Source organism: Symphalangus syndactylus, chromosome 18 (genome assembly GCF_028878055.3).
Source record: "Symphalangus syndactylus isolate Jambi chromosome 18, NHGRI_mSymSyn1-v2.1_pri, whole genome shotgun sequence".
In the NCBI taxonomy this organism is placed as follows: domain Eukaryota; kingdom Metazoa; phylum Chordata; class Mammalia; order Primates; family Hylobatidae; genus Symphalangus; species Symphalangus syndactylus.
In genome coordinates this window covers 22,345,514-22,372,939 of record NC_072440.2, presented here as the reverse complement: position 1 = coordinate 22,372,939, position 27,426 = coordinate 22,345,514, and the positions used below count along the sequence as shown (strand labels likewise).

Genomic DNA, 27,426 nt, shown 5'->3' with positions numbered 1-27,426 from the left:
AAGCAGTTTGAGAATCCACCTCTCCTGGGGGAGAGGCGTGGGCGTCAGCAAACCAGGGTGCGGATCCCAGCACTGCCACTTCCCATGCGTGAGACCTGGGGCAAGTCACTTTGCCTTCCTAAGCCTCAGTGTCTCAAACTGGAAAATACCTACTTCAAAGAGGATTAAATGGCAGCACTTATACAGAGACTGGCATGGAGTAGGTGTTTGTGAGCTTAACGTGTCACGAGACTCTTGCTGCACTCCAGCCTGGTGACAGAGCTAGACTCCTTCTAAAAAAAAAAAAAAATAGCTGGGCGTGGTGGTATATGCCTGTAATCCCAGCTACTGGGGAGGCTGAGGCAGAAGAGTCCCTTGAGCCCGGGAGGCAGAGGTTGCAGTGAGCTGAGGTCGTGCCACTGCACTCTAGCCTGGTGACAGAGTGAGACTCCGTCTCAAAAAAATAAACAAATAAATACAAAAATTAGCCGGGACTGGTGGTGCATGCCTGTGATCCCAGCTACTGGGAAGGCTGAGGCAGGAGAATCACTTAAACCTGGGAGGCAGAAGTTGCAGTGAGCCAAGATCACGTCACTGCACTCTAGCCTGGGTGACAGAGCAAGACTCTATCTCAAAAACAAAACAAAACAAAACAAAAGAAAAAAACGAAAGTCCAGAGTTCCTGGACCCTTGTGGACCACCTGCTGGAGACAGAGCACCACACAGCAGTGGTAGATTTAGGGAGTATGGTGCCTCCTGGAAGATGGCGCCCCATCCAAGCAGATATCACCTCCAGGCTGACACCTCAGCTGCACCTTCTCAAGCCTTTCCCATCACTCCCTTCCATCAGGTCAGCACCTTCTGGTGAAATGCTAGAGAGGACCGGTGGATCTCATGGCCACGTGCTCACTTCAGACCACTTTTGCTGTAGAGAGCGTCCCTTGGTCTTCTGTGATGTTACGCGGTGTGCTGTGTTGGTGTGTCAAACACCCTAAGCCTCTGGAGGGTGGTGCTGGCTGAGGCTCTGTGGGCAGGAAAGGCAAACACATTTCCAACACGTGTTGACTCCAGGCAAGATGGATTGTTGACTCTTGCAGAATAGAAGGGGTTTTGTGGAATCAATTTGCCCCCTGGTCTTCTGGAGAAACGATGGGCTCAGCATGCGTCCCTGTTGCTGGCAGAGTGGACATTCCGCTCCCACGGGGTCATCCACCTGCCTCTTCTCCTGACTTCTGTGTTTCTGATCTTCCCATCTTCCTTCTTTCTTGCCTCTGACCAAGAAGTCAAGCCATTCACCACTGCCCATGATGCATGCATATTCTGACTGCAAGAAGCCACTTCTCTTTCCACAGGAAGTGGATGGCCAGGTGCCCTGCCCGAAGCCCTGCACCCTGGCAGGACTTGCCCTCACCACTGTCTTTCCAGGACACCTTTGAGCAGGGCTGTAGTTGAGTAGCTGCCTGGTTTTCACTTGTGCCCAAACTCTGAGCCAACTCATTCTGCAGCCAACCTTGGGCATTTTCCTCTGTTGTCAGAAAGTCATAAGGGACCCACCCATGTGGTCATGGTGTAAGCAGAGGGACAGGCCCTGGGGCACCAGCAGCAGGTGACATGAGGATCTGGGCCACCTGTCCCTGGAGCCTACTGGAGCCCTCTTGTTCTGCCCACACCTGCTCCTACGTACCACCACAAAGGGTTACTATTGGGATCGCTTGACCTTCTGACTTAGTGAGTCAGATGGAGCCATCTGGGCTACTTAGTTACATGATGTTCTGTGGGCTGGCACTCTATCTCTACCAGGACCCGGTGCCATTCCAGGAACTGTTTTCTGCATAGTATATAATTCTCTGCTAGAAGGAAGCAGCTGGAAGAAGCAGGCCATCCTCCCGACTGGGGAAGTGCTTGGGGATGTGACAAGGGCCATTGCTCCTGCATCCGTTAGGTCTCAAGAGTGGCACCCACACCTGCCATTCCCCTCAGGATATAGTTTTTTATTTACTCTCTTCGCTGTGGGGAAGATGGGTCAGCTTCATGAATTTCCCAATAGCTATTCCCACAACAATGATCCTGACCCCGTGGGCCAAGGTACCAATATAGGGTCAAGTACAAAGGATGTCCATTCCAATTCTACATCTGTAGACCAGGAAAGTGGCCATGAATCAAGCAGACCCCTAGTGAGCTGGACTTGGCCAGGACTTCATTTATCACCTGGTCTCTATGTACCCCCACTCAAATGTGGCCTTGAAGACACTTCAGTCTTGAGTGCTGATGTCAACTTGGATCCTGTGTCCAACAATCTTCAGAATGTTTGGCTATTCCTCTTCCCCCAGTGTACAGTTGCTGGAGTGAATGGCCACAGGTGTTTTAATGTGGAACGAGGGAGTCATTGCCATATATACTTGCCACAATGTTGCAGGACTCTTCCCTTGGAACCCAGCCTCTCCTTCAGTCTTGAGGTTCTGGATCTGAAAACTGGGGCAGGTCCTGAAACCAGGCAAGGGGTCTTGGGTTTTTGTTTGTTTGTTTGTTTTGTTTTGTTTTTGAGACAGAGTCTCGTTCTGTCGCCCAGGCTGGAGTGCAGTGGCACAATCTCGGCTCACTGCAAGCTCCGCCTCCCAGGTTCACGCCATCCTCCTGCCTCAGCCTCCCCAGCAGCTGGGACTACAGGTGCCCGCCACCACACACGGCTAATTTTTTGTATTTTTAGTAGAGATGGGATTTCACCGTGTTAGCCAGGTTGGTCTTGATCTCCTGACCTCATGATCCTCCCGCCTCGGCCTCCTAAAGTGCTGGGATTACAGGCGTGAGCCTCCGCACCCGGCTGGGTCTTGGCTTTTTATTACAGTGGCTGCCCTTGGTCAGGGGAACTCCTGGGTGTGGCACTTCCCTTTGGCTGAGGCTAGTGTCTGGGGAGGGATTCAGCTGTGAGCCATCAGCAGGCTTTCCTCACAGCAGCTGGGGGGATGGTGCCTTGGTCCTGAAGAGAAGAGCCAGATGCACACAGCACCCATTGTACACATGTTGGACTCAGCATATGTTGGATTCTTGCTGGGTGTTTGAAAAAGTTTAGCTCTTTCCTTCCTGACAGCTGCCCTGTGAGGCAAGGGTTATGGTTCACATTTCACAGATGAGGATGCTGTATTAGGTATATCTCAGGTTTAGCTGCTTAAAGAGACTCAGAAGAACAGTGACCAAAACAGTCTCAAAACTGATTTCTGTCTCACTGAAAAGTTCAAATGGGTAGGTGGTCCAGGTGTATGTGATGAGTCTTCTCCACACCACTGCCTGGGAACCTGGGCTCCATCTAGCCTGGTGCCCTGCCATCTCCACATGGGGCTTTAATCTCAACATCCACGATGCCTGCTTAGTCATGAGAGAGACAAGTAGGGAAAGGGAGCGCTCAACATTCCCTCTGCATTCTTTGGGGGAAATGATGTCTGTCCTTGTAAAACCTTTAAGCAATGTGGCCAGGCACATCCCGACGCTGGAACTTGAAGGTCAGCGAGGATTTGGGCAGGCAGACAGGAGAAGGCATCACAGAGTGCAGGAGCTGCCTGGGCAAATATGGGGAAGTGGGACCGAGTCCTGGTTGGCTCTGGAGCAGGGAGGAGCTGGCAGGCTGGACTGGCAGGCTCTTGTTGGGAATGGCAGGGAATAAGTCTCGCTGCCAAGGCTGGAGAGGTTGTGGAGGCCCCAGGCTCAGGATAAGGACTCTCTCTCTGAGTAATAGGGAGGCCATATTACTCAGAGAAAGAGAGTGTTGTGGATGAAACAGAAGCCACCATGAAGCATGAAGATAGGACAGCTGACCTAGTTGTGGGCATCATCATAGCACCTTGCATAGAATGCCAGCACACACAAATCTTATTTCATTTAATTCATTTCCAAGTGGAGATGAAAGAGCACAGGCTTTGGAGTCAGCCCAATTCAAGGACCCATCCTGGCTCAGTGACCTTTTCCCTGTGGGACCTTGGTTGAATCACCTCACCTCTCTGAGCCCCAGTATCTGGGGGCAGGTACTATAAAATATACCCCAAATCCAGCCTCCCCATTTTACATAGTAAGGACATCAGGACCACCCTGCTACAGGCTCATTTCCCAGCCTCCCTTGCAGCCAGGTGTGGCCACAAGACTACATTCTGACCGATGGGATGTGAGGAAAATGGTATGCCACTTCCTGGTTGTTCAAATAAATAAGTGAATAAATAATGAGCCCATGAGCCAGTGGAGGAGGAGATTCAAGTTCTGGGGAAGGAATGCATGCCTTCAACGAGTGTTTAACCGAGTGCTTATGACATGTCAGACTCTTTCTAGGTGCTGGGGACACAGTAGTGAGCAAAAGAATAGAACAGCTGAACTCTCACGGAGCCGAGAATCTAATGGGAGGGACAGAAAAGATGCAAGGGAACAAGATCCTTTCGGGGGTGTCTATCCAGGGGGTGGGAGAAACAGGAAGCAGGGCAGGAGGGGAGGGAGCAGGGGCTGCTTTAGACAGGGCAGTCAGGGGAGGCTTCCTGGAGGAGGTGGGCCTCTGTGAAGAGGGCAAGTCCTGGATTTCCGGAGGGAAGGGGGCCCTGCAGAAGTGAGGGCAAGTGGGTGTGGCTGGAGCCAAGTGATGGGGAAGACTGGTTGTCTCTCTGTAGAGCCCGCGGAGCTGAGCAGCGGGGAGACGGAAGAGTTGCAGAGGATCAAGTGGCACCGGAAGCAGCTCCTGGAGGACATCCAGGTGAGCGCACACCTGTGTCCACACACGCTCGCACACATGTCCATGCCCACACACGCCATGCTGCACGTGCCCGTAAGCAGACACTCCTGCAGGCTTGCACATGCCCCACCAGCTCCTGACCCAGCCTGGTCAGACACTGGCCAGCTCTGGCCCATATCAGCCTTGGCCCCAGCCCCAGGAGCAGGGAGAACAGCAAGACTGCAGACACCCCGAGACCCAGGGAGAACCAGGAGAGCCGGGGAGGGAGGCAGCGATCCAAGTAGGCACCCACCGTGTGCCGAGCCCCATCCTGGCCTTTACTGGCTTTGTCACAGGGCAGGCTCTGACCCCAGTGGTGAAGCTTCAGCCAGGTCTCACCCTTGCAGAGTGTAGACCCCCTGGTCAAGATAACTCCCAGTATGTGCCCTGCACTTACCACTTCACCAATCACACTCAGACGTCAGCTCATCTGAGTCAGCAGCTTCCGAGACAGGCTGGGTTCTGTTCCTGGAACATGCCTTGCTCAGCCCTGCCCCTGGGCCTTTGCACTCGCAGTCCCCTCTGCCTGGGCTGCAGTGGCCGTGCCCACCCCCACTCCCATGCACATAAACTTAGGATTTCAGTGAGGAATGAAGGCACAAAATTATTCACTCAGCTGGTGTTTTTTTGAGCACCTACTATATGCCAGGTTTTCTCTAACTTGCTCTGATGATATTCTGCATGGTCATTCCAATTGCTCTGTGACCACTCCTGATCCCATCCCCACCAGACTGTGCCCTCCATGAACACAGAGCCGAGGTCTGTCTTGCCCACTACTACATCCCCAGCCCGCTGGGTGCAGCATTAATAGGTGCTCAGTTAATACTTGCGAATGAATCCCCGTTGTATTTGTGGGGCGACCACTCAGTGGCTCTGCCGAGATGGCATGAACAGGAGCTGACAGGGCTCAGACACAGGCTCCCAAGTCCCATGCTGACCCTGAGTCTCAGGACAAGGCCCTGGAACCAGCCCCTCACCAGCACCCCGCAGATCCCGGGGAGAAAGGGGCTGAGTGCCTCTTGGGGTGCCGGCCAGAGGCTCATGCTGCTGTCCTGCTGGGGGTGCTGGTGCTTGGCAGGGGGAGGTGTTAGGGGGTTCCCTCTGCCACTGGATGCCTCCTGCAGGGTCAAGATGAAATGGGCTTGGGGTCGAGTTGAGGGAAGCACAGGTTTGGAGTCAGACTATGGACGTGTTTTGTCATCTCTCTACGCCTCAGTGTCCTCTTCTGTAAAGTCCAGGGAAATTGCAAAGTCCCTGGAAAGAGGGCCTATGCTGCCTGTGCGTGCTGTCCCCGTAGTACCTGGCAGGCACATAGTGGGCACTTAGTCAAGGGTGAGCAACAGAGTAAATAGAGGAAAGCCAGAGAGAAGCTGGGGCAGAAGCTGAGGAAGCAGTAGCGAGCCATGGGAGGGGTTTGAGCAGGGGAAGGGCAGGCTCCATGCAGTGCTCCAGAAAGACACCAGCCGGGAGAGGCAGGCAGGGTGGAGGCAGCCAGGGTGGAGGCGGGCAGGGTGGAGGTGGGCTGGGGGAGGTGCGCAGTGGGGAGGCCGGCTTATCGGGTAGGCTCGGCTGGAGTGCAGGAGACTTCATGGCTGCAGAGGGGAGAGATGAGAGGGCTGGAAATAGGATGGGCAAAGGGTGGGGCTTGGGGACTCCCACTCCCCAAGACAATTGGAGGCATGGGTGCAGACAGAGGTGATAGTTTAGCATGGGACTTTGAAATTATGAGACATCCAGGGAGGGGACCTGTCCATGGAGGATCCCTCAGACTGGGGACTCGGGACACAGGTCAGGGAGAGGGGCCAGGTTTGAGAGTCACGCCCAGGGGCAGGAGTGGTCATTGTGGTCTTAAACCCCTGGGGTTCTGGCCTCCACCCCTGACTATCCCTGTCCTGCCCCTGCCACCCCACAGAAGCTGAAGGATGAGATCGCAGATGTGTTTGCCCAAATCGACTGCTTCGAGAGTGCGGAGGAGAGGTGAGGGGCTTGGGTGGGGACCCCCAGAAGCTGCCATTGTTGCTTCCCAAGGATGTCATACACCTTGAATGAGCAGGGGCCACTCCCAGCCCCCTGGGCCTGGTGAAATCAGGGATTGGCCAGGGAGAAGGAGGCAGCAACGAGACCGGAACACGGTGGCCCCAGCCCCATCCAGGGTCTGGTCCCTGCTTCCAGGCTGACCCTCTCTTGAGAGACACTGCGTCCTCCCCTCCCCCAACCCAAAGTCTCTCCTGACCCACTGTGGTCCAGCCCTGACTGATCACTGGCCACATCCATCCTGGGATGGGCGGGGAGAAGGGAAGCTCAGCCCCAAGGGCAAGGACAAGGAAGCCCAGGACCCCAGGAGGACAGGAGCCTGGCCCTACCCCACCCCACTCACCGCTAACCCGGGGCCGGCCACGCCCACGGCCTCTATGGAAAACTCCCACTGTTTTGTGATCATGGACAGATCCTGTCCCTCTCTGGGTCTCAGTTTCCCCATTTGTGCAACAAGAAGGTTGGTTGCTACATAGTCTCCCAGGGCCCCAGGGCACTGACTCTGACATGTGATGTCCTGGGAATTTCCCATCCTGCGCCCGCCACTCCTTAGGTCTCCACCTGTCCAGCCTCCTCCCTCCCCCACCACACACATGCACACACACACACAAGCACGCACACACACACAAGCATGCACACACACACGAGTGGCCGTTTCTCCAGCTCCCCTGTTCCAGCCACAACCATAACTACATAACACACCTACGCCTTGCTGTTTTAGGTGCTTTAACCTCTCAACAATGCTGGGAGGCAGGTGGTGGTGTCACCTCCATTTTATAGATGAGGAACCTGAGGCCCAGAGAGAGGAAGTGACTCGCCCAAAGCAGCCCAGCTCAGATTCACATCCAGGAGCCTGGCTCCAGCGCCTGCGCGCTCAGTCCTCGCCCCTCCCCCGGTTTCTTGCACAGGGCCCCTCCACCTGCTCCCACGTGGCAGCTCCAGGGTACTGAGAGCTGCTAAATGCCCATGCTGGGCCCATCAGAGGAGTCAGCTGCAGAGCTCTGGGAGGGGCCAGGCCTTGCACTTCTCCCTCCCACCCAGGTGGTTCCCATGCAGGACCTGGAGGCCACACTTGGAGGTCCCTAGAGGGTATGGGCTCCTGCCGAGGCAAGAGTCCTTGGAGAGTGGAGAGGGTAATTCAGGGTCCTGGGGCAGCCTAAGCTGACGTCCTCATGTCCACAGCCGGATGGCCCAGAAGGAGAAGGAGTTGTGCATTGGGCGCAAGAAGTTCAACATGGACCCCGCCAAGGTAGGCGGCTGTGGAGGGCCCGGGCCACAGGGTGTGGAGGCTGCATGGGAGCACCTGCCCGGTGTCCTCTCGCTCCCCTCAGCTGACACGACCCCTTTCCAGAGGAGGAAGCTGGGCCCAGCAGAGCTGGGCATCTTGTCCAGTGCCCCATGGCCAGCTGTGGCCGGGCGCTCTGTCTACTCCCGAAAGGCAGATTTAAATGTGACAGGCATGGTCTGAGCCCATTTTCACATAGAAAGGGAAGGAAGGTCATCAGGATGGAAGCTGTCTGCCTCCAAGCAGTAGGGCCCGGGCAATTTCCTCCCCTTTGGATTGAGCTGGTTTTTTCTAACTTGTATACAATAGACATAGATTACTTGTGTGAAAGAATGAAACGCTATTTTTAAATAATATGAGTTTTAGGGGAACAAAAGAAATGGCTGAATCATTGAATCTCAGAATTACAAATTCCTAGAATCACTGAAGCATATAATCAAAGAATGTCAGGCTGAAGGGGACCCTGGGGAGTACCTGGCATGAACCTGGTTCATGGCAGGAAGGCTGACTTTCTTTGCACCCATCCAGTGATGGGGAACTCACCACCTCCCAAAGGCAGCTCCTGTGAAGGAGGGGTCAAAACTTCCCAGAACAGACCGTGCCAACACCAGAATGCCAGGCTCCAGGCCTCTGGCCATGGAAGCTCCTTCCTCCCTTCCCCCTCCCAGGCCTGCTTCCATGCAGCAGCTGCTCATGGCTTCTGTGTACCCCCTCCAGGGTATCCAGTATTTCATTGAGCACAAGCTTCTGACCCCTGACATCCAGGACATTGCACGGTTCCTGTATAAAGGCGAGGGCCTCAACAAGACAGCCATTGGTACCTACTTGGGGGAGAGGTAAGAACGAGTGGAGCATTAGGGAGGCAGGAAATGAAGGTGTGCAGGTGTGTACAGGTGTGGATGTGCAGGTGAGAGGATGAATTATATTAGGAAAGTCATTACTCCTAGGGCTTGAGGGGCTCACGGATCATCTCCTCCAGATTCTGAGTCAAAGCCTGACTGCCTTCATTCATTTAGTCATTTATTCAACAAATAAATGTTGCTTAGGGTCTCCTGTGTTCCAGGCACCATCCTAAGCCCTGGGTGTACACCAGTGAATAAAACAGACAAAACTCCCGTCCTCAGGAGGTCCACGCTAGTGGGAGAGACAGGTCTCAGTAGATGTAAAATATGTTAGAGAATGATAAGCTCTGTGGAATACAAATCAAGCAGGGAAGGGAAGTCAGAAATGCCGGGGACCAGCCAGGCTCAGGGCTCACGCCTGTAATCCCAGCACTTTGGGAGGCCGAGGTGGTGGATCACGAGGTCAGGAGTTCAAGACCAGCCTGGCCAACATGGTGAAACCCTGTCTCTACTAAAAATACAAAAATTAGCCGGATGTGGTGGCGGGTGCCTGTAGTCCCAGTTACTCAGGAGGCTGAAGCAGGGGAATCACTTGAGCCCAGGAGTCGGAGGTTGCAGTGAGCCAAGATCATGCCATTGCACTCCAGCCTGGGTAACAGATTGAGACCGAGACTCCATCTCAAAAAAAAAGAAAAGAAAGAAAGACATGCTGGGGACCATAGGTTGGGGGCTGTGATTTAGAATAGTGTGGACAGGAAGGGTCTCATGGAGAAGGTGACATTTGACCAAAATGTAAAAGAGGTGAGGGCATGAGGAGCAGTCCAGGAGCAGCAAGTGCAAAGGCCCTGGGGTCAGAAACAGGCTCAAGAATCTAAACTGGAAGGGAGGAGAGAGGGAGGATGTAGTGGGCGAGGAGGTGGAGATCTGTGGGAGGGCTCTGGGCAAAGGACTGGTCTGAGGGGTAGGCGAGGGGATGGGGGTGAAGCTGGACCAGAGAGTCAACAGCCCTCCCCCAGCTCCCAAGGACACCCCTCCCTCCCGGGGTGAGCAGGGGATGCAGATGGTGAGAAGGGCACCTTCCTGCTTCAGGAGCTGGTGAGAGGGAGGAGATGGGGGAGGTCAGCTTCTCTCCCTTGTACAGATGAGGAAGCTGGGACTGGGAAGGTCAAGTGGCTTCCACGAGGTCACCAGGTGGGAAGTTACAGGAAATGAGGAAGGCCTGGACTGAGGGCAGGCTGCTCCAAAACCAGGGCTCCCCTCCCAGGCCAGACCAGCGCTGGTGAGCCGTGAAGGTGTGTGTTCCTGCATGGGAGGACAAGGGTGTGCCCTCGAGGTGTGATATGGGTGGGACAGATGTAAACACACCAGATGGCAGCTGGACCCCAGAAAGACAGATGTCTCTCTCCTCTCCCTCCCCCACTCAACCCCCTCCAGGAGGTGGGTGCCAGCAAGTATCCAAGTGTGTCCCACCCTCCCTTCTGCCCCCTCCCCAGGGACCCCATCAACCTGCAGGTCCTCCAGGCCTTTGTGGACTGCCACGAGTTCGCCAACCTCAACCTCGTCCAGGCCCTCAGGTGAGTAGTCCTGGGGCAAGGTCCCGGCCCTCAAGGGTGGCACAGCCCCGGTGGCTGGGGGTGTCGCGATCCACACAGCTAACAGCACAAAGGATTGGGAGCAAAGAAGAGGAGGCAAGGAACAAGAATGACTTCATGATAGTACTGCCTCACAGAGCTAAGGTGGACCGCCTGGGAAAGGGCCTAGTTCCTTGCAAATAGCAAATACTACCTTCTTACTACGTTAGAATTCTATCATGCCCATATTTAATCATTCTAATCATTATTATTTTATTATGGTCATTCTCCTACTTTTTGGATTAGTGCATGTTTTATTTATTTTATAAGACTGCTTAGCATGTATTCCAATTATTATGACTTATTAGCCTCTAATTAGGGTACTGTTGTTGGTACTCATTTTTACAACTACAGAGGCAGTACAATTATCAGTTTGAAGCGCAAACTCTGGAGCCAGACTATACAGTTCAAATCCCAGCTCTGCTGCTCACCCCCGTGTGATCTTGAGCAAGCCATACACACGCACAAAATACAAAAATTAGCCAGGCGTGGTGGCGGGCGCCTGTAATCCCAGCTACTTGGGAGGCTGAGGCAGGAGAATCACCTGAACCTGGGAGGTGGAGGTTGTAGTGAGCCGAGATCACACCACTGCACTCCAGCCTGGGCAACACAGTGAGGCTCTATCTCACAAAAAAATAAATAAACCTTCCTGTGCCTCAGTTTCCTCATCCATAGAATGGGGATAATAATAGTACCAACTTCATAGCATTGTGAAGACTAAATGAGAAAGTGTTTAGAACTGGTCCACAGTGACTGCTTAGCAAGTCTTGATGCTGCTCGAAAACTCAGATTCCGAGAAGGAGCATCTGATCTGGGCTTTGGAGGGTGAGTAGGAGTTCACAATACAGAGAAGGAAGAAGCCACCACTATCCAGTGTTCTCTAACTCCCAGCTCTTTAAGGGAGAAGGGTAGGTGACTTGGGAGTCTCCCATATAAATTCTTTCATTCATTCATTCACATATTCATTCATTCATTCACTTATTTACTGAGCCGTTGCTAGGTGCCCAGGACTGTGTGAAGCCCAGGAGGAGAAGTGAGAGATACAGGCCCATTTCTCACCCTCAGAGAACTTAGCTTGAAGCTGTCAAAACCACCAACTTCCAGAGCTAGAGAGAAGTCGAGGTTCCAAGAAAGGGAGCCCTAGCAAGGCGAAACCCCTGTCCCACCCCTTCCCCAACTGGGTCCCACAGCCAGACCTCAGGGCCCAAAGGCCAGGTGCGGGGAGCCACAGACCCCGCGGCAGGCAGAGGCCCCCTTTCCAGCTGAGGCAGACTGGGCTGCCGTCAGTGCTGGGATTCAGATGTGCAGAGCGGGGCGTGTGCTTAGTTCCGTATTCTGCAAGAAAAGGCATTTCTTGGCGGCTTCCCACGTGCTTGGGGCTCCCTGGTGCCCATCCCACTTCCCCGTGAGCCCAGATGACAGTTGCAGATTCCCCCACTTACAGGATACAGAGACTAAACCTGGGAGAGGCAGGGCAGCTTGTCTGGGGCCCGCGAGAGCCCACCCACTCCACTGCCCGTGGCCCCGTTTCTCCCCCAGGCAGTTCCTGTGGAGCTTCCGGCTGCCGGGCGAGGCCCAGAAGATAGACCGGATGATGGAGGCCTTTGCCACTCGATACTGCCTCTGCAACCCGGGCGTCTTCCAGTCCACAGGTGCCAGGCGGGGAGTGGGACCCAGGGCTCCAGGACCCCTTCAGCATTGCCAGGCATAGATTTCACAGACCCCCTCAGGCTTCCCCCAGGTACCCAGACCCTGGCAGCCCAGACCCCTTCACAAGCCCTCACTGAGCACCGACTTCATTGCTGCTGGGTGCTTGTCTGACAGAGCTGCCTTGAGACACAGTTCTTAGGAGAGGAGGCAGAAGATGATGGCACAGGGTGCTAAAGCTAAGGCAGCAGCACCCCGTCTGAGGGCAGGAGTAAGGGAATCAGCATGTCCAAGATGGCTTCTCAGAGGCGGTAAGGTCCGAATGGGGTTTTGAAGGATGAATAGGAGTTTTCCAGGAGGTTAAGGGGAAAAAGGGCCTTTTTGGCAGGAGTTTCAGTTGGAACAAAGGCCCAGAAGCATGAAATGGCCTGGGCAGGGTGTAGGAGGCAAAAGGGGCATAGAAGGGATACATAAAGATCAGTCCTCCGTAGCCCTCTCTCCCAGGGCTAACCTAATGCCCATGTGAAGACGTCCAGAGGACAGGGTGGGCGAGGGACCATTGTGGCCAACTTGTCCTGGCCTCTTCTCTGGATCTAGTTGTCATAACAATAACCAACCCTGTATATTGAGTAATCCCTATGCGCTGAGTGCTTTACACAGGCAAAGTCACTCAATCCTTTTTTTTTTTTTTTTTTGAGAGAGAGAGTCTGTCTCTGTCACCCAGGCTGGAGTGCAATGGTGTGATCTCAGCTCACTGCAACCTCCGCCTCCCGGGTTCATGCAATTCTCCTGCCTCAGCCTCCCAAGTAGCTGGGATTACAGGCACCCACCACCATGCCTGGCTAATTTTTTGTGTTTTTAGTAGAGATGGGGTTTCACTATGTTGGACAGGCTGGTCTCGAACTCCTGACCTCAGGTGATCCGCCCGCCTCAGCCTCCCACAGTGCTGAGATTACAGGCATGAGCCACCACACCAAGCCAAAGTTACTCATCCATACATCAACCGTTTGAGGTCAGTAGTCTTCTCATCCCTCCCTGACGCATGGAATATAGCTTCAGAGAGATGAAGTGACTTGTCCGCGAGGACGCCACCTCCTGGCTGTGTCCATGGACAAACCTTCCAGAACATTTGCTCTATTTTGTGGTTAGATCTTAAGTTAGTGTTTGTTTGCTTGTTTATTATCTGTCACAAGTCTAAACGTCCTGCAAGGGCAGGGACCCTGTCAGACCCATCATCAATGACTGACAGGCCCACAGCACAGAGTATGTACTCAATAAATAGTTGTAGGTAGGAAAGAAGGCATCTTAAAGCACCAGATTTGAATCACAGTCCAATTACTTCTTAATTTTGTAATGTCGGGCATATAGCTTAACTTCCTGTGCCTCAGTTTCCTCATCTGTAAAATGGGAGTGATAACAGGACCTGCCTCATAGGATGGGCATGGGGATGTGAGAGCTTAGCACAGGGCAAGCACCAACAACACTCGGTGCCACTGCTATCACAGATAGAATAATTGATGTTCCAGAACAGGCAGTTACTTCAAAGATTAACCTCTGAATGTCAAGGATGGGGAAGCTGAAGGTCAGAGAGGTCAAGTACTTCCCAAGGTCAACCAGAGAGTTGGAGACGCAGCTGAACTTCCCTGGCTCTGGATCCAGGGCCCAAATACTCGACAAAAGACCTCGCCAGAGTAGCAATTACCTCTTTTCCCAGCCATCAGCCCAGCCCTCCCTCCTGAGCGCTTGAAAGTCTGAATAATGGGAGAGGCGCTGGGGCTCAGGAGGAACGCCAGCAAGATTACAGAGCAGCAGTGGCTCAGCCCTGAACAGCGCTGCTAACAATGAGTGTTCTCCGAGTTCCAAGAGGCAAAGAACAGAGTGGGCAGGGGGCTGGAAGGGCTCTGCGGGGAGGAGGTCCCCAGCCGAGCAGTGGCTGAGCAAGAAGGAAGATTGAAGCGGAGAGGAGGGAAGGAAGGGCAGGCCTGGCAAGGGGTCCAGCAGGAGCCAAAGCGCGGAGGTAGGAAGGGGCTCAGAAAGAGAGGCAGAGGTTAGTTTAAGGGGGGTGGGGACCAGCAAGAGTGGGAGGGGAGGGGAGGCTGGGCCTCTAAGCCCAAGCCAGGAGGACAAGGTGGACCTTCGGGGCCTTGCAGTGGCAGATTCTGGGCCCTAGAAGGGGCCGGGACAGAGGCAGGGAGAGTGGCCAGGGCCAGAACTGTGACCGCTGTCCCCTCCGCAGACACCTGCTACGTGCTGTCCTTCTCCATCATCATGCTCAACACAAGCCTCCACAATCCCAACGTCCGGGACAGGCCGCCTTTCGAGCGCTTTGTGTCCATGAACCGCGGCATCAACAACGGTAGCGACCTGCCCGAGGACCAGCTGCGGGTGAGAGAGGCGCAGCCCACCCAGCCCGGCCGGGGGAATCCAGGAGGGACCTGTCCTTAGATGGATGGCCCGGGAGGGGCTCCTCTGAGATAGATAGCCTCCAGTGGGGACTCTGCTGATATGGCCCACCCAGGCTGTGATTGTCTTGAGAGGCACCATCACAAAGCGTGTTGGTCCTGAAACCCGCCTGCCCAAAAGAGGCCCCCATCTTGAGAAGGGTGTCCGAGATAGACCACCCAGGAGGTCCACCCAGATTTAAGCCGTTGGGGGACTCTGGGCAGCCATCTTTCACGTTTTCCCAAAAGGGTACCTCACACAGCCCAGGTCTATTTCTTAGAATAGAGATTCTTAGACACTCAGCGTGTCAGGCCTGAAAACCCTCAGACTCTGTCCTTTAGAGAGGAGGAAACTGAGGTCTTCCACAAGGCCCTGCTTGAGCCGGGGAGCCAAGAAGGAGCCAACCTCCGGTCACTTCCTCAAATAGCCTGTACCCCTGCCACACCACGCCAGGCTCTGCGCCCAGCACGGGGGCCCCAGGGATGAATCAACCACATATGCTGCCCTGACCAAGTTCAGGGTCTGGTGGGAGGACTGTACACATGTGAATTACAAGGCTGCATGATTCATGCCGTGCTTGCTGTGGGGGTGGAGCTCTGGAGACGCAGATCTGCTGTCACCGCGGCTGTCATTGCTCTGGGGGCAGGGAAGGGTGCCATCCTGGAAGTCTCCACAGAGGAGGTGACTTCTGAACTGGGCCTTGAAGGTTACATGGGAGTGCTCCCAGAGGAGAAGCCGGGAAAGGACATTTCAAAAAGAAGAAGTGGCCAGAACGGAGGCGTGTCCTGGTTGGGAAAGGAGAGGTGTCCAGTGTGGCCGAGGTGTGGTATATATGCACAGTAGTGGGTGACAGGGTGGGGCCAGAGGGTCCAGGGCTTCCAATGACAGCTTCAGGAGTTTACCTGTTTCCTATGGGCCACAGGGAGCCAGGGGAAATTCATAAGAACAGGAAGGAGAGATTCAGAGCCTGGCTTAGGAAAAATGAATGGATAAATTCACTTCAGGGACTGGAGATGCCCCAGAGCCCCATGAGCTTCAATCCCCTCCATGGTCAGAGCCCAGCAGGAAGGGGCGGAGGGGGTGCGAACACCACCGTCCCAGCTCAGCACCAAGTATACCTCCTGCCTCCAAGGCTGGGGTGGAGCCTGGATCTGGAATGATTCTGGTGCCCCTCGGTGTTTGAGAACTGCCTCACCCTTAACCCACCTCTTGCCTGGTCCCAAGAGGAGAAAGTGCATCAGAGAGGAGCCACCCCATAGCGTGAGAGCTGGTTGGAGCTCAGGTCTACTCCCGTCTTCCCCGTTTGCCTGCTAGGTGACTTTGGGCAATGACTCACTGGAGTTGAAGCCACTATCCCCTCTGCCAGGAGAGTGGGGATAATAATACCTGCCACGGGGAGTAACTGTTTTAAATATTACGGGCAGAGCATGTGCCAGGTGTATAATACCTGCCTCCTGCATGGCTCCCCAGCTAAAACAGGACCTGTGGCTTAAGTCACTATGAAAAATAATTAATCACGAAAAAAGCCCCAGCATTTAGTAAAATGCCTGAAACATTTTAAAAGGCATTTGAGCATTGGTGATTCATTTCATTTGGGGTCCTCATGGTGCTATGAGGGCACACCGTGTCTGGCAGGGAATGAGTTAATTATCTCCCAGCACTGGTCCTGCCGCTCTCCCAGGTGCCACATTATTGCCTCCAGCTCCCAGTGAGCCCTCTTCAGCATCTCCCTCCTTAGCTGTTTTTCCCAATTCGAGCCTTTTTTTTAATAACAATGCACCGCATTTGTATGGAACTTGTAAGTTTCTCCTCACCAGGCTTTGGGGCCTATTATCTCAATTTAGCTTCAAAATCTGCCCGGGAGGTCTAGGAAGCCCTTATTATCCTCCTTGGCAGCCCAGAGAGGCAGACACAGACTAGGAGAAAGAACAGAGCGCCAGAGTCAGAACGCCTCCAGTCCCGGCTACCCCACTTTCTGGTTGTGTGACCTTAGGAAAGTGGCTTGACCTCTCTGAGCCCCGGTTCATAGGATTAGTGCAGAAGTGTAAGGTATTCAGCCAAGTGCCTGGTGTAGTTGGAGTGGCTAATCAATCCTGAAGCTTCCCAGGTCAAAAAGAAACACACAGGCAGCTGTGTGGATTTGGTGATCCTCTTGCCTTCTGTCTGGGCCTCATTTTTCCCCATATGTAAAGCAAGGATTCAGTTTTAAGCACCTTCAGATAGTCGAAGGTCACCACTTTGCAGAAGGATTCTCCAATTTGGGCCCGTTAAGTGAGGAGGACATGTAATGCTTTTAAGTGGCCAAGTTTGCAAAATTAAATCTACATAGATGTGACCCAAAGAGAGGTCACCTCAAGGGTACACAGACCACGAGGATGCGCAGCTAGGAAAGGCTGTGGAGAGGTGCACAGTGGTAGACAGGGGACAGGAGGGTTGAGCCAACCTTGCTCTGGCCATCCAGATGGGGAAGGGGCAGAGTCCCCAAGAAGCTCAGGGTGAAGGCACAGTGAGTTCAGACTCACAGGGATGGGAGGTCAAATCCCAGCTCTGCCCTTATGTCCGTGTGACCTTGGATGTGAGCCTCAGCTTCCTCATCTGCAAAGTGGGCTGATGATGCTGGCTTCATATTGTTTTCTGAGAAGCTGTCAGGCGCCTGGCACTTGGCAGGCCTTGAGAAAAGCTAGGAGAGGAACCACCCACCCCGAGGGCTATGGGAGGGGGAGCTAGGGTGGAGGAGGCACAGGGGATGAGGGGACAAAGAACTCCACTCTCCGGTGTTACAGTTGGAGAAACTGAGGACCAGGCAGAGTAACAGTCTCCCAGTTCCAGGCATCTTCTGCCATAGGCAGCCCTGCACCTCCTGGGTCCTTGCCCAGGCCTCTCGGTCAGAATGGACTGTGAACAGGGCACAGTGCTAAGTACTTTACGTTCTTATTAAGTCATCCCGTCCCCAGTTTACAGCAGAGGACACCGAGCTCCATAAGAGATAGCTGGAGGAATCCTCATTCAAACCCATGATGGACTTCAGTGCCTATCCCTCTGCAGAGGCCAGAAGCCAAGATTTGGGGATGGAGGACTTGGCTGTGCTTTCCAGCTACCAGTTACTTCCTAGCTAGGGGAATCTCAATTCGTGTCACTGAAAAGATCAGAGATCGATCTGCCTTCAGAAATGTTGCCTTCAGGTTCAGCTAGATCCAGGTGCCCAGTGACATCAGGGCCCGATCCAGTTGACCCATCTCTCAGCAAACCCCTCCTCTGTATTAATTTCTCTCTTAAACCAGCTCTGCCCAGGTGTGGCAGAGATGGCCCAGCCTTCCCGTGCCCTCACAGTCCTCCTCCTCAGCAGTTTCAGCTAAAGTCCCAGGATTAATGCTTATTGGCTGGCTTGGGCCTGAACTGAACTCCCTGAACTGCGGCTAGCAGGATAAAATGCTCTAATCAGCCAGATGTGAGTCATTCACCCCCTCCTGGAGCCTGGGGCTGGGGACCTGTGGGTGTCAACCCTGCCAAGTGACCTGGACAGAACACAAAGGAGCAGAGACTCCCCAGAGGGAAACTGAGGAGGTGGGGGTGGAGGGACACAGAGCCAGCGGGGGCACCAGAAGGAGGCCCTTGCATTTCTGCACATCCACCCAGCCAGGAGAAGACAGCTAGGCCCAGGGGTTTGGCGGCAGTGCATGCAGGGCGCTTTCTTGCAGGAGAGGCTGGTGTCTACAGGGGACAGGAAACGTGGGTGAACTCAGCCGTTTTCTTTGCGGGGGCAGAATGTACAGGCTGATACAGTGACCGCAGAAGCTGCTGTGTCCCCCTGTGGGTTTTGTGGCAGTTAAGACCCCCTGTCTGCCCCCCTGCACAGCTCCTTGGGCTTCCAAATATTTGTCTGTGCTGACAGCTTTGTTGATGGGGCCTTCCTGTTTCAGGCCCTTGTTCAACCAGCCAGTGCCACCTGGGAATTCCTGGGGATGCATGTAGGGGCTTCCCAGAGAGAAACTGGTGCCTGCTCTTCCCCTCCCCCATAGCCCCACAGCCAGATTGAGCCCGGGGAAGCCACTCCCAGCCCACCCCTGACTCTGGACCCCTGAGATCTGAGGTCAGAAAGGACCTTAAAGAACCAGCAAGCTCCATTTCTAAAACTTTGAGAGAGTCAAATGATACTTGTGAGACTTTTCATTTAAAATCTCGAAGAAAGCATCTGAACAGAAACATGTGAGCAGCAGCACACACAAACACAGCGGAAGGAAATGATTTCATCCTCTGAGATAACACTGCGCTTGCTTTTAATAAGCAGAAATGGGCAGTTTAGAATGGTTCTCCAAACACTTGGCAATCTAGGCAGGTTGCTCATAGAACGCAATATCTCGTGGCAGGAGATTCAAAGCACACAGGGGTGATCTGGCACCAGCGGCCACACCTTGCCCACAGGGAACTTGCAGACCTGGCTTACTTACCTCCGGCGACAAAGAGCTCATTACCCTACAAGGCTGCTCTCCCACATGTCACCAGCTCTTACTGCCAGAAAGGCTTCCGTGGAGAACTGCAGTCTGCTTTCTGGGAACTCCCCAGACCCCACCCGGGCCCATCCAGCATAGGCCTGCTTAGGAGAGGGGCTTTTGAGAGTCACAGCCAGCATCCCACCCTGGGCTCTCCCTCAGCTGGGCTTCTCAACACGAAGTGGCCTATCCTCCTCCCTGGTGGCTCCTCAGTGGCCCCTCAACTCAGGGACCTCTCTGCTGCTGCACCTAAGCAGGAAAGGACCCTCCTACCATGGCTTTTGCCAAGGTTGCTGTGCCCCAGAGACAGAGAGACAGAGAGAGAATATGTGTGTTTTTGTGTGTCTGTGTCTGTGTGTGTAAGCACGCATATGTGTGTGAGCATGCATGTATATATGTGTGCATGTATATTGTCAGTGTGCATGCACGTATGTGGAAGAATGCATGTATATGCACGCAAGCATGCATGTGTGTGAGCGTGCATATATATAAGTGTGCATGTATGTGTGTAAGTGTGCATGTGTGTACGTGTATGTGTGAGCGTGTATGTATACGTGTGTGCATGTATGTGTGCATAAGCATGCATGTATGTGTGAGCATGCATGTATATGTGTGCATATATATGTGAGTGTGCTTGCATGTATAAGTATGCATGTATGTGTGAGCATGCATGTGTGTGAGTGTGCACGTATGTGTGTGAGTGTGCATGAGCGTGCATGCATATAAGTGTGCATGTGTGTGAGCATGCGTGTGTGTTCATGTATGTGTGAGCATGCATGTATATGTGTGCATATATGTGTGAGTGTGCTTGCACGTGTAAGTATGCATGTATGTGTGAGCATGCGTGTGTGAGTGTGCACGTATGTGTGTGAGTATGCATGCATGTGTGCATGTATGTGTGAGTGTGCATGCATATAAGTGTGCATGTGTGTGAGCATGCATGTGTGTGCATGTATGTGTGAGCATGCATTTATATAAGTGTGCATGCATGTGTGAATGTGCATACACGTGCATATGTGTGAGTGTGCACATGTGTGTGCAAGCATGTATGTTTGTATATGTGTGTGTTTGAGGGGCTGATCCCTGCTCGCTCTGCCCTGCAGTAGCACAGAGGGAAGTATGACGGGGGTGGCGGGGTGGCAAGGCCAGGGCCAGGCTGAATGGAGGGAACCAGGGAGGGGCTCACCAAGAAAAGCCCAGGGACCAGGATAAACAGGTGAAGAAAGGGTATGCCTGCAGGTGAGTGACTTGCTCAAGGCCACACAGGCCAGGCCAGGCCTAGGCCTTGGACTCGGGTGGACTCACAGCCAGGTCTTTCTCTCCCTTGTCTTGGGGCAGAACCTCTTTGACAGCATCAAGAGTGAGCCATTCTCCATCCCTGAGGACGACGGCAATGACCTCACTCACACCTTCTTCAACCCAGACCGGGAGGGCTGGCTGCTCAAGCTGGGTGAGAGACCGACAGACACACGTCGTCGCACGCTCATGCACGAGCGGGCACCCATCGTCGCACACACACTCCTGCATGCGCGGGCACACATCGTCGCATGCACACTCCTGGACGCACAGGCCCACAGCTGACACGAGGCTCACATGCATCCTGGGGGATGGAGTTGGATAGCCCCAGGTCTCCCGGCCCCCAGTGCAGCCGTCTGCCTGCCCCATCCATCCATCCGTCCTGAGAAGGAAGGGAGCCAGTGGTGGGGCCTGAGCTGTAAGCCGGGCGAGAGGCAGACAGACCCACTGATAAACACTTCAGCTGCGGTTCTGTTTCTCTCTCCCCAGAGGAATGGGGAGAGAAGTCATAGCAGGAAGTACCATTTGTTCAGAACCTACTGAGCTCAGGCAAGGTGCTGGTCTACCCTACAGCCGAACAGTAAAGTCAGGGATCTGCCTGAGGCCACACAGCCAGCCAGGGGCAGATATGAGGGGGCAGAGGGTTAGGTTCCCTAAAGGAGGGGAGGAAGGATGACAGGATGTGGCTTAGGGGGAGGCTCCCTTCAAGCTGACTGGGGGCAGGGAGGGCCTGCACCCTGCAGAGAGCGGCTGGGGTGGGAGCTGCAGTAATAGTGGCTGCAGATCCAGCAGGGCAACCCCAGTGCCCGGCCGCCTGCCCCTGCCTCCCACACACACTTCCGGAAGCCTCTCCAGCAGGGACAGCCCAGCCGGGGACAGCACCTCCAGGGCAGGTGAGGACAGACGCCTCATGTTGAAGCAGGGGTCTCAACCTGGCTCACCTCCAGCAACATTGAGCCTCCAGCACTTCCTGTCTACCAAGCCCCGTGCCAGTCCTGCCCAGAACCCCCAGGAGCCCCCGAGCCCTCTGACTCTCCACACCACACCCCAGTCCATCCGCCTCCAGAGCACTCAGCCTGTCCTGCCCCAGCCACGTGCTGTCCGCCCCCAAGAAGCTCTATGTCATAAATCCCAACTCAGATGGGAGAGGGGGCCTCAGAGTCACACAGCCCTGGGCCCAAACCCCAGCTCCTCCACCCAAGTACTGATGGTCAGGTTCTTCAGCCTCGGTTTCTGTAGCTGTAAGATGGGGAGAATGATCTCTGGGAGGGTTAAATGTGCAGCAAAATGGCCAAGAGTTGGGCTCTGGGACTAGGACATGGGGGTTCGAATCCCAGCTCTGCTGCTGAACCGTAGGCAGGCGATTTTACCTCTCCATGACTGTTTCCTCATCTGTAAAATGGGGTTAAAAATGATCTCCTCTTCATACGTGGTCATGAGGATTAATAAGTAATATTTTTTAAAACCTCTAGAGCAGCGCCTGGCAAATGCAGGATGAAATGCTTAGCACAGTGCCAGGCAGGGACCAAGCTAAAGAATGAAGCAATGGATGACGGTAGCCAGGAAGAGCAGGGAATGGCCATTTCCTAGGACCTGGCCATTCCTAGGACCTGATCACGGAGGCCACCCAAACGCCAGCTCAAGCAGCTCCAGGGAAGCCTGGGGGTGACAGGAGCCACTAAGGTTCTTGTCTGAGAAAGGGATAGATGTTGGGGGGAGGTGTGGTGGACGAGGGTTAGGGCACTCAGCTGGGGGTCCAGGGGAAAGCATCCAAGGCCCTGCCCTTCCCTGGAGGAGGTGTCAGTGGCCCAGCAGGAGGACTGACCAGCTTGCTACATTGGCCTTGCACAGGGGGCCGCGTGAAGACGTGGAAACGGCGCTGGTTCATCCTGACCGACAACTGCCTCTACTACTTCGAGTTCACCACTGTGAGCAGGGGTCCCCTGGGCCTTCCCCTGTCCCGGCCCCTCCCGCACAACCCCCTTCCCAACTCCCACTGAGCAGTCGACTAACACAGCTTTGGATCCTTTGAGATCATTCAGTTCCCTTCCATGCCCATTTTACAGATGGGGAAAACGGATACACAGAGGAGGGCCAGGCCAAGGTCCCAGGCAGAGCCCAGGCTTAAAGCTGGGCCTCCTAACTTCCAGCCAGAGCTCTTCACATGCTGCTTCTAACTTCCGTCCCCCTATGGCTGGACAGTCTCAGAAGACGAGCACGCTCCTCTTTGAGTTTGGGGAGCCCTACACATTCACACCCTGCCTTGGGCCTCAGGGTTCTGCTTCCTGACCCTGACCCTCCTTCCCCTTTCCCTGTAGGACAAGGAGCCACGGGGAATCATACCTCTTGAGAACCTCTCAGTGCAGAAGGTGGACGACCCCAAGAAGCCAGTAGGTGTTCAGGTTGCCGGGCCCCGAGGCTGGAGCCACTGGGAAATTTCCTAAACAGAATGTGGGGAGAGGGCCTGAGGCTGGGCTCTCCAGGAAGCCAGGCTGTGCCCCTTACGCCTTCTCTGTGGCTCAGGGCTGCCTTCTCTCCCTCCCGGGGCCACGGACAGTGGGAAAAGGTCAATGGCAGTCCAAGGACGTGGTTGTCCCCTGTTGTCCCACACAGGCCGACTGGCTGGATGGCCCTGAGTAAGCTCCGCTCCGTTCAGAACCTCAGTGAGCCCACATGTCACGTGGGGACTTTAGGGAGGATGGTGGATTCAGGAGCCTGGCACAGAGAGAGTGCTCAGTGTGGGAGCAGCAGCTCTTGCCCCTTCGCCTGTCGTAGGGCTGTCACGCTGATCAGAGACACTAGTGTGTGGGCCTCTCTGAGCCTCCTGGAGGGCCCACCCAGCCTCCCTCTCTTCCCACCCTTGCCTGGCCACCTCCCCACAGTTCTGCCTGGAGCTCTACAACCCCAGCTGCCGAGGCCAGAAAATCAAGGCCTGCAAGACCGATGGCGACGGCAGGGTGGTGGAAGGCAAGCATGAGTCGTACCGGATCTCAGCCAGCAGTGCTGAGGAACGTGACCAGTGGATCGAGGCCATCCGGTAAGGGGTGCCCAGGTCTGGGGACAGCTTCCTGTCACCTTCCAGAAGGCCCTGCTTCTTTTGGGTCTTGCTTCCTTATCTGTAAAGGAAGCTAACTCCAGTCTCTCCCTCCTGTTTCTGGCTGGCAAACCCCTTCCACCCATATTCCATGGGTACTTTCTGTGTGCCTGGCACCAGGCCAGGCCCCAGGACACAGGGAAGGGAGAGACCACCTGCATGGGGTTGGTGGGAGAATACAGCAAAGAGTTGCACATAAAGCTCTTGCCCCGCCCTTGCCTGGCACGTGGTGAGTGCTCTCGTTGGCATCACTATCCAAAGTGGCCTGGGAAGGACCTGGTGGAGGTGGAGGGAAGGGCTTTCCAGATAAACTTCCAGGTAAAAGGACCCGGACCCGTGTGGGCAACCAGCAGGCGGCTACCTGCACAGCATCTCGGAGTCCGAGTGAGGCTAAGCAGTGTGGGAGCTGAAAATGCTGAGCATGGCAAGCCACAGCCACTGTAGTGAAGAGCTTCGGTTTCTCCTGGGGCACTGGGGAGCCATAGACTGATAAATAGGGAGGGGTGGCTGGGTGAGGAAAGCCAAAGTGTTAGGGACTGGTTCTGTGGTGCCACCAACAGGAGAGACATGAGGAAGATGCATCTGGTAAAGGGCAAGATGGCAAACCTGCTCAAGGCTTGACTCTGAGCCAGCCCAAGACATTGGTGAGGGTGAGGCCTGGTGGCCAGAGGAAGGCAGAAGTGGTTGCTGGGCAGTGGCCGTGTCCTGGGACTTGCAGGGTCTTTTCCCCTGGGCCTTGCAGCAGAGCATCCTGTGAGGCTGCCAGGCAGACCCATTCTCACCTCCATCTTACAGATGAGGAAACTGAGGCCCAGAGATGGGAGGGACCTGCCCAGGCCACAGAACCAGGGACAGAGCAGGGTCCAACAGGCAGGTCTGCCAGCTCCACCCCAAGTTCTTCCCATCACCTTCCGAAGGTCGCCAGTGGGAGCCTGGAGAGGGGCCCAGAGACATTTGGGAGTAGAATTCCCAAGGCTCTCAGCTCCTGATCGGAGGCCTCACCCACCCTGGCCCTGCCCATGGGACACTGGGCTAGGCTAGCAAGTCTGGACTCACGCTGGCACAGCCCTTGTTGGGTCCATCTGGCCTTTCCCCTGTGGCAGAGCAGGCTGACACCTCCCTGGGAGTCCCATGCCCAATACAAGCCCTGGGAGAGCAGACTCCCTTGACGGCCAGTCCAGCCCTGAAATCTCTCCCCCCACTCTCATTCTAGAGCCAGCATCACCCGTGTCCCCTTCTATGACCTGGTCTCTACTCGGAAGAAGAAGATTGCCAGCAAGCAGTGAGATTCCTGGAGGTGGCACTGGAAATGGCACTGGGGGCTGGTCACCCTGAGAGTCCCAACGCCTGCAGCGCCTGGAGACCCACCTCCACCCCAGTGCACTCTTTTGGGCCACAGACATCATTGCTCTGTCAGTTACCTCGAGCTGACTCTAGAGGGGAAGGCAGAGCTCAGGAGGGTGGGTGGGAGCTGCAGTGGACTGAGTCCAGCAATGAGGCCCCCTGGCCTGGGCACCCGGCTGCAGGCCCCTGCCCTACGTGCACTACAGGAAGGGATGAGGAGAGCAGCCACAGGAAAACCAGCCCCAGAATGCTGCATCTTCTCTTCTCTCTGGACTTCGGTGTCCTCAGCTCTGAAGGCGCTCTCTGCACTCAGATGCTGTCAGCCCTCAACGTAGGAGGGGGCCGTGGGGTCCCTAAGTGCTTCTTCTCCCTGGCAAGGCTTTTCCTTTTCAGGGATATCTCTGCCAGCCCCTCCCCTGTCCTCAGGTTGGGCTTGGCCCTCTCTGCCTGAGAGAGCTCAGCACACACACACAGCTCAGACCCACGGACAGGACCCCGGGACAGAACCCCGGGAGCACTGCCCTAGGAGCCCAGACCCCACGAGCTCAGTCCCAGCTCCGCCTCTGACTCGCTGTGTGCCCTCTGCCAAGTCATGCCCATTCTCTAGTTCTTGTAAAACTGCAGTATTTGGACTAGAAACGTCTTGGCCTCTGCTAGCCCTGTGTTCCAGCTTCCAGCTGGAGATGGCAGCCCTTGTTTACGGAGCCTGGGCAGACTCTGGATTCAACGTTGCTGGGGAGAGAAGAGCAGTATAGACCCCACCTTCCAGGATGTCCATTTCGGGGAGAGGAGCAGGTGGGACCCTCAAGAACATGACGGAGAACATCCCAGACAGATGGGACTCGAGCAGGATGGGTGCTATATCCAAGAAGCCAAGAAGAGAGAGTTTAGTGCACTGTGGTTACCAGGAGGGCTGCCTGGAGGCAGTGGCTGAGCCAGCAAGTAACACAGAGCTCATGCTTGGAGAGGCAGAGTCTTGGCCATGGCTTTCCTGCGAGACCACTGGCCAGCAGTCCCGTGGTGATAAAGGGCAGCCCGGCGGGTCCCAGCATCTCGAGACCCTCTGCAGCAGTATCATCAGAGGAGAGCTGACTTCCAGTACCCGGGCAGCCAGCTCTGTCTCCAGGGAGGCCTGGCCTGGAGGAGGAGTCCACTAACAGGAAACACTTCTCACCCCCTCACATAGGCCCAGGGGAGCCCCTGGAGGGAAATTCCTTGGCAGGGGAACAGGAAATGTGGTCGCCTCTGCCCCACTGCCAGCCTGAGTGGGCAAAGAAGCATGTGGATCCCCCAGAAGGAACCGCAGCTCGCGAGGCGCCTCTCCTTGTCCCCACCCACGCCCACATTTGCACACCTTCCACAGGGTCAGGATGGAGTAGCTGCCTTGCGAGGTGGTGAGACTCCTGTCTCTGGAGGTCTGCAAGCACCTGGTAGTGATTTGCACCAGACAAGGTCTGGGTTGGGCATCTGCACGAGGAGACCTTGTGGGACATTTGAGGACATCCACAGATTCTTGTCAGCCTGTGAACTAAGCCCTGCCTCTGTCACCTCATTGGTCCATGAAGGAGCAGCCAGGGGTGGTGGAGGAGCACTGGGCTAGGGGTCAGGGGTCAGAGATTCTGTCCTGCTCCTGGGATACACTGGCTACTCCCTTAGTCTACTCCTTTCCCCTCTCTGGTCCTCAGCTTCCTCCATCATGGAGGGGATGGGATCATGGATTTTCTGGGCATAAGTGGCTGTTCTGGGAGTCACTCCAAAGAGAGAATAAAACTCTTGATCCAACTCGTGAGTGGGCTCTGACCTCTCTGTGACTGCGGCTGCCACCTTGACCCCACCGGGCCCTCCACCTCTGTCCCTGTCCCAGTGGAGGGCAGGAGGGCCGGGCAGGAGTGCCAGGCAGGGAAGCTGGTCACTCAGAGGGCCCTAGGACCCCATCCCCAGGACATTGGCACAGGAGCCATCCCCAGGGGCTGGACAGCCAATGGGGCTTCCACAGAGCAGGTGCAGACAAGCTGGTTCTGACAAGCCCAGGGAAAGGCAAAAGGACTTTCCAGCAGGCAATGCTGCCTAAAGATAGAAAGAGTCGCTGCCGGTCAGGCGTGATGGCTCACACCTGTAATCCCAACACTCTGGGAGGCTAACGTGGGAGGATCACTTGAGGTCAGGAGTTCGAGACCAGCCTGGCCAACATGGTGAAATCCCATCTCTACTAAAAATACAAAAATTAGCTGGGCATGGTGGTGGGTGCCTGTAGTCCGAGCTACTCAGGAGGCTGAGGCAGGAGAATTGCTTGAACCTGGGAGTCGGAGGTGTCATTGAGCCCAGATGGCGCCACTGCACTCCAGCCTGGGTGACAGAGCAAGACTCTGACTCAAAAGAAAAAAAGAGCCGGGCGTGGTGGCTCACGCCTGTAATCCCAGCACTTTGGGAGGCTGAGGCGGGCGGATCACCTGAAGTCAGGAGTTCAAGACCAGGCTGGCCAACCTGATGAGACCTCACCTAAAAATACAAAAAATTAGCCAGGCATGGTGGTGCATGCCTCGTAATCCCAGCTACTTGGGAGGCTGAGGCAGGAAAATTGCTTGAATCTGGGAGGCA

General features: G+C 55.0%; 1 protein-coding gene across 5 annotated transcripts in view; it reads left to right on the top strand.

Moving 5' to 3' along the window:
- The window catches only part of CYTH4 (cytohesin 4), a 32,210-nt gene extending 5,600 nt beyond the window's left edge, over positions 1-26,610 (top strand). For 2 of the 5 annotated variants that reach the window (XM_055252437.2, XM_055252439.2), the window contains 12 exons: positions 4,623-4,705; positions 6,636-6,700; positions 7,940-8,006; positions 8,760-8,878; positions 10,378-10,458; positions 12,055-12,167; positions 14,399-14,547; positions 20,433-20,544; positions 22,242-22,318; positions 22,709-22,780; positions 23,273-23,427; positions 24,698-26,610. In XM_055252437.2, the coding sequence (XP_055108412.1) occupies positions 4,623-4,705; positions 6,636-6,700; positions 7,940-8,006; positions 8,760-8,878; positions 10,378-10,458; positions 12,055-12,167; positions 14,399-14,547; positions 20,433-20,544; positions 22,242-22,318; positions 22,709-22,780; positions 23,273-23,427; positions 24,698-24,770 (1,166 nt within the window). In that variant the 3' untranslated portion in view covers positions 24,771-26,610. The other 3 variants (XM_063622604.1, XM_063622603.1, XM_055252440.2) reach the window with 3 other exon arrangements.
- Positions 26,611-27,426: the final 816 nt, after the last annotated feature.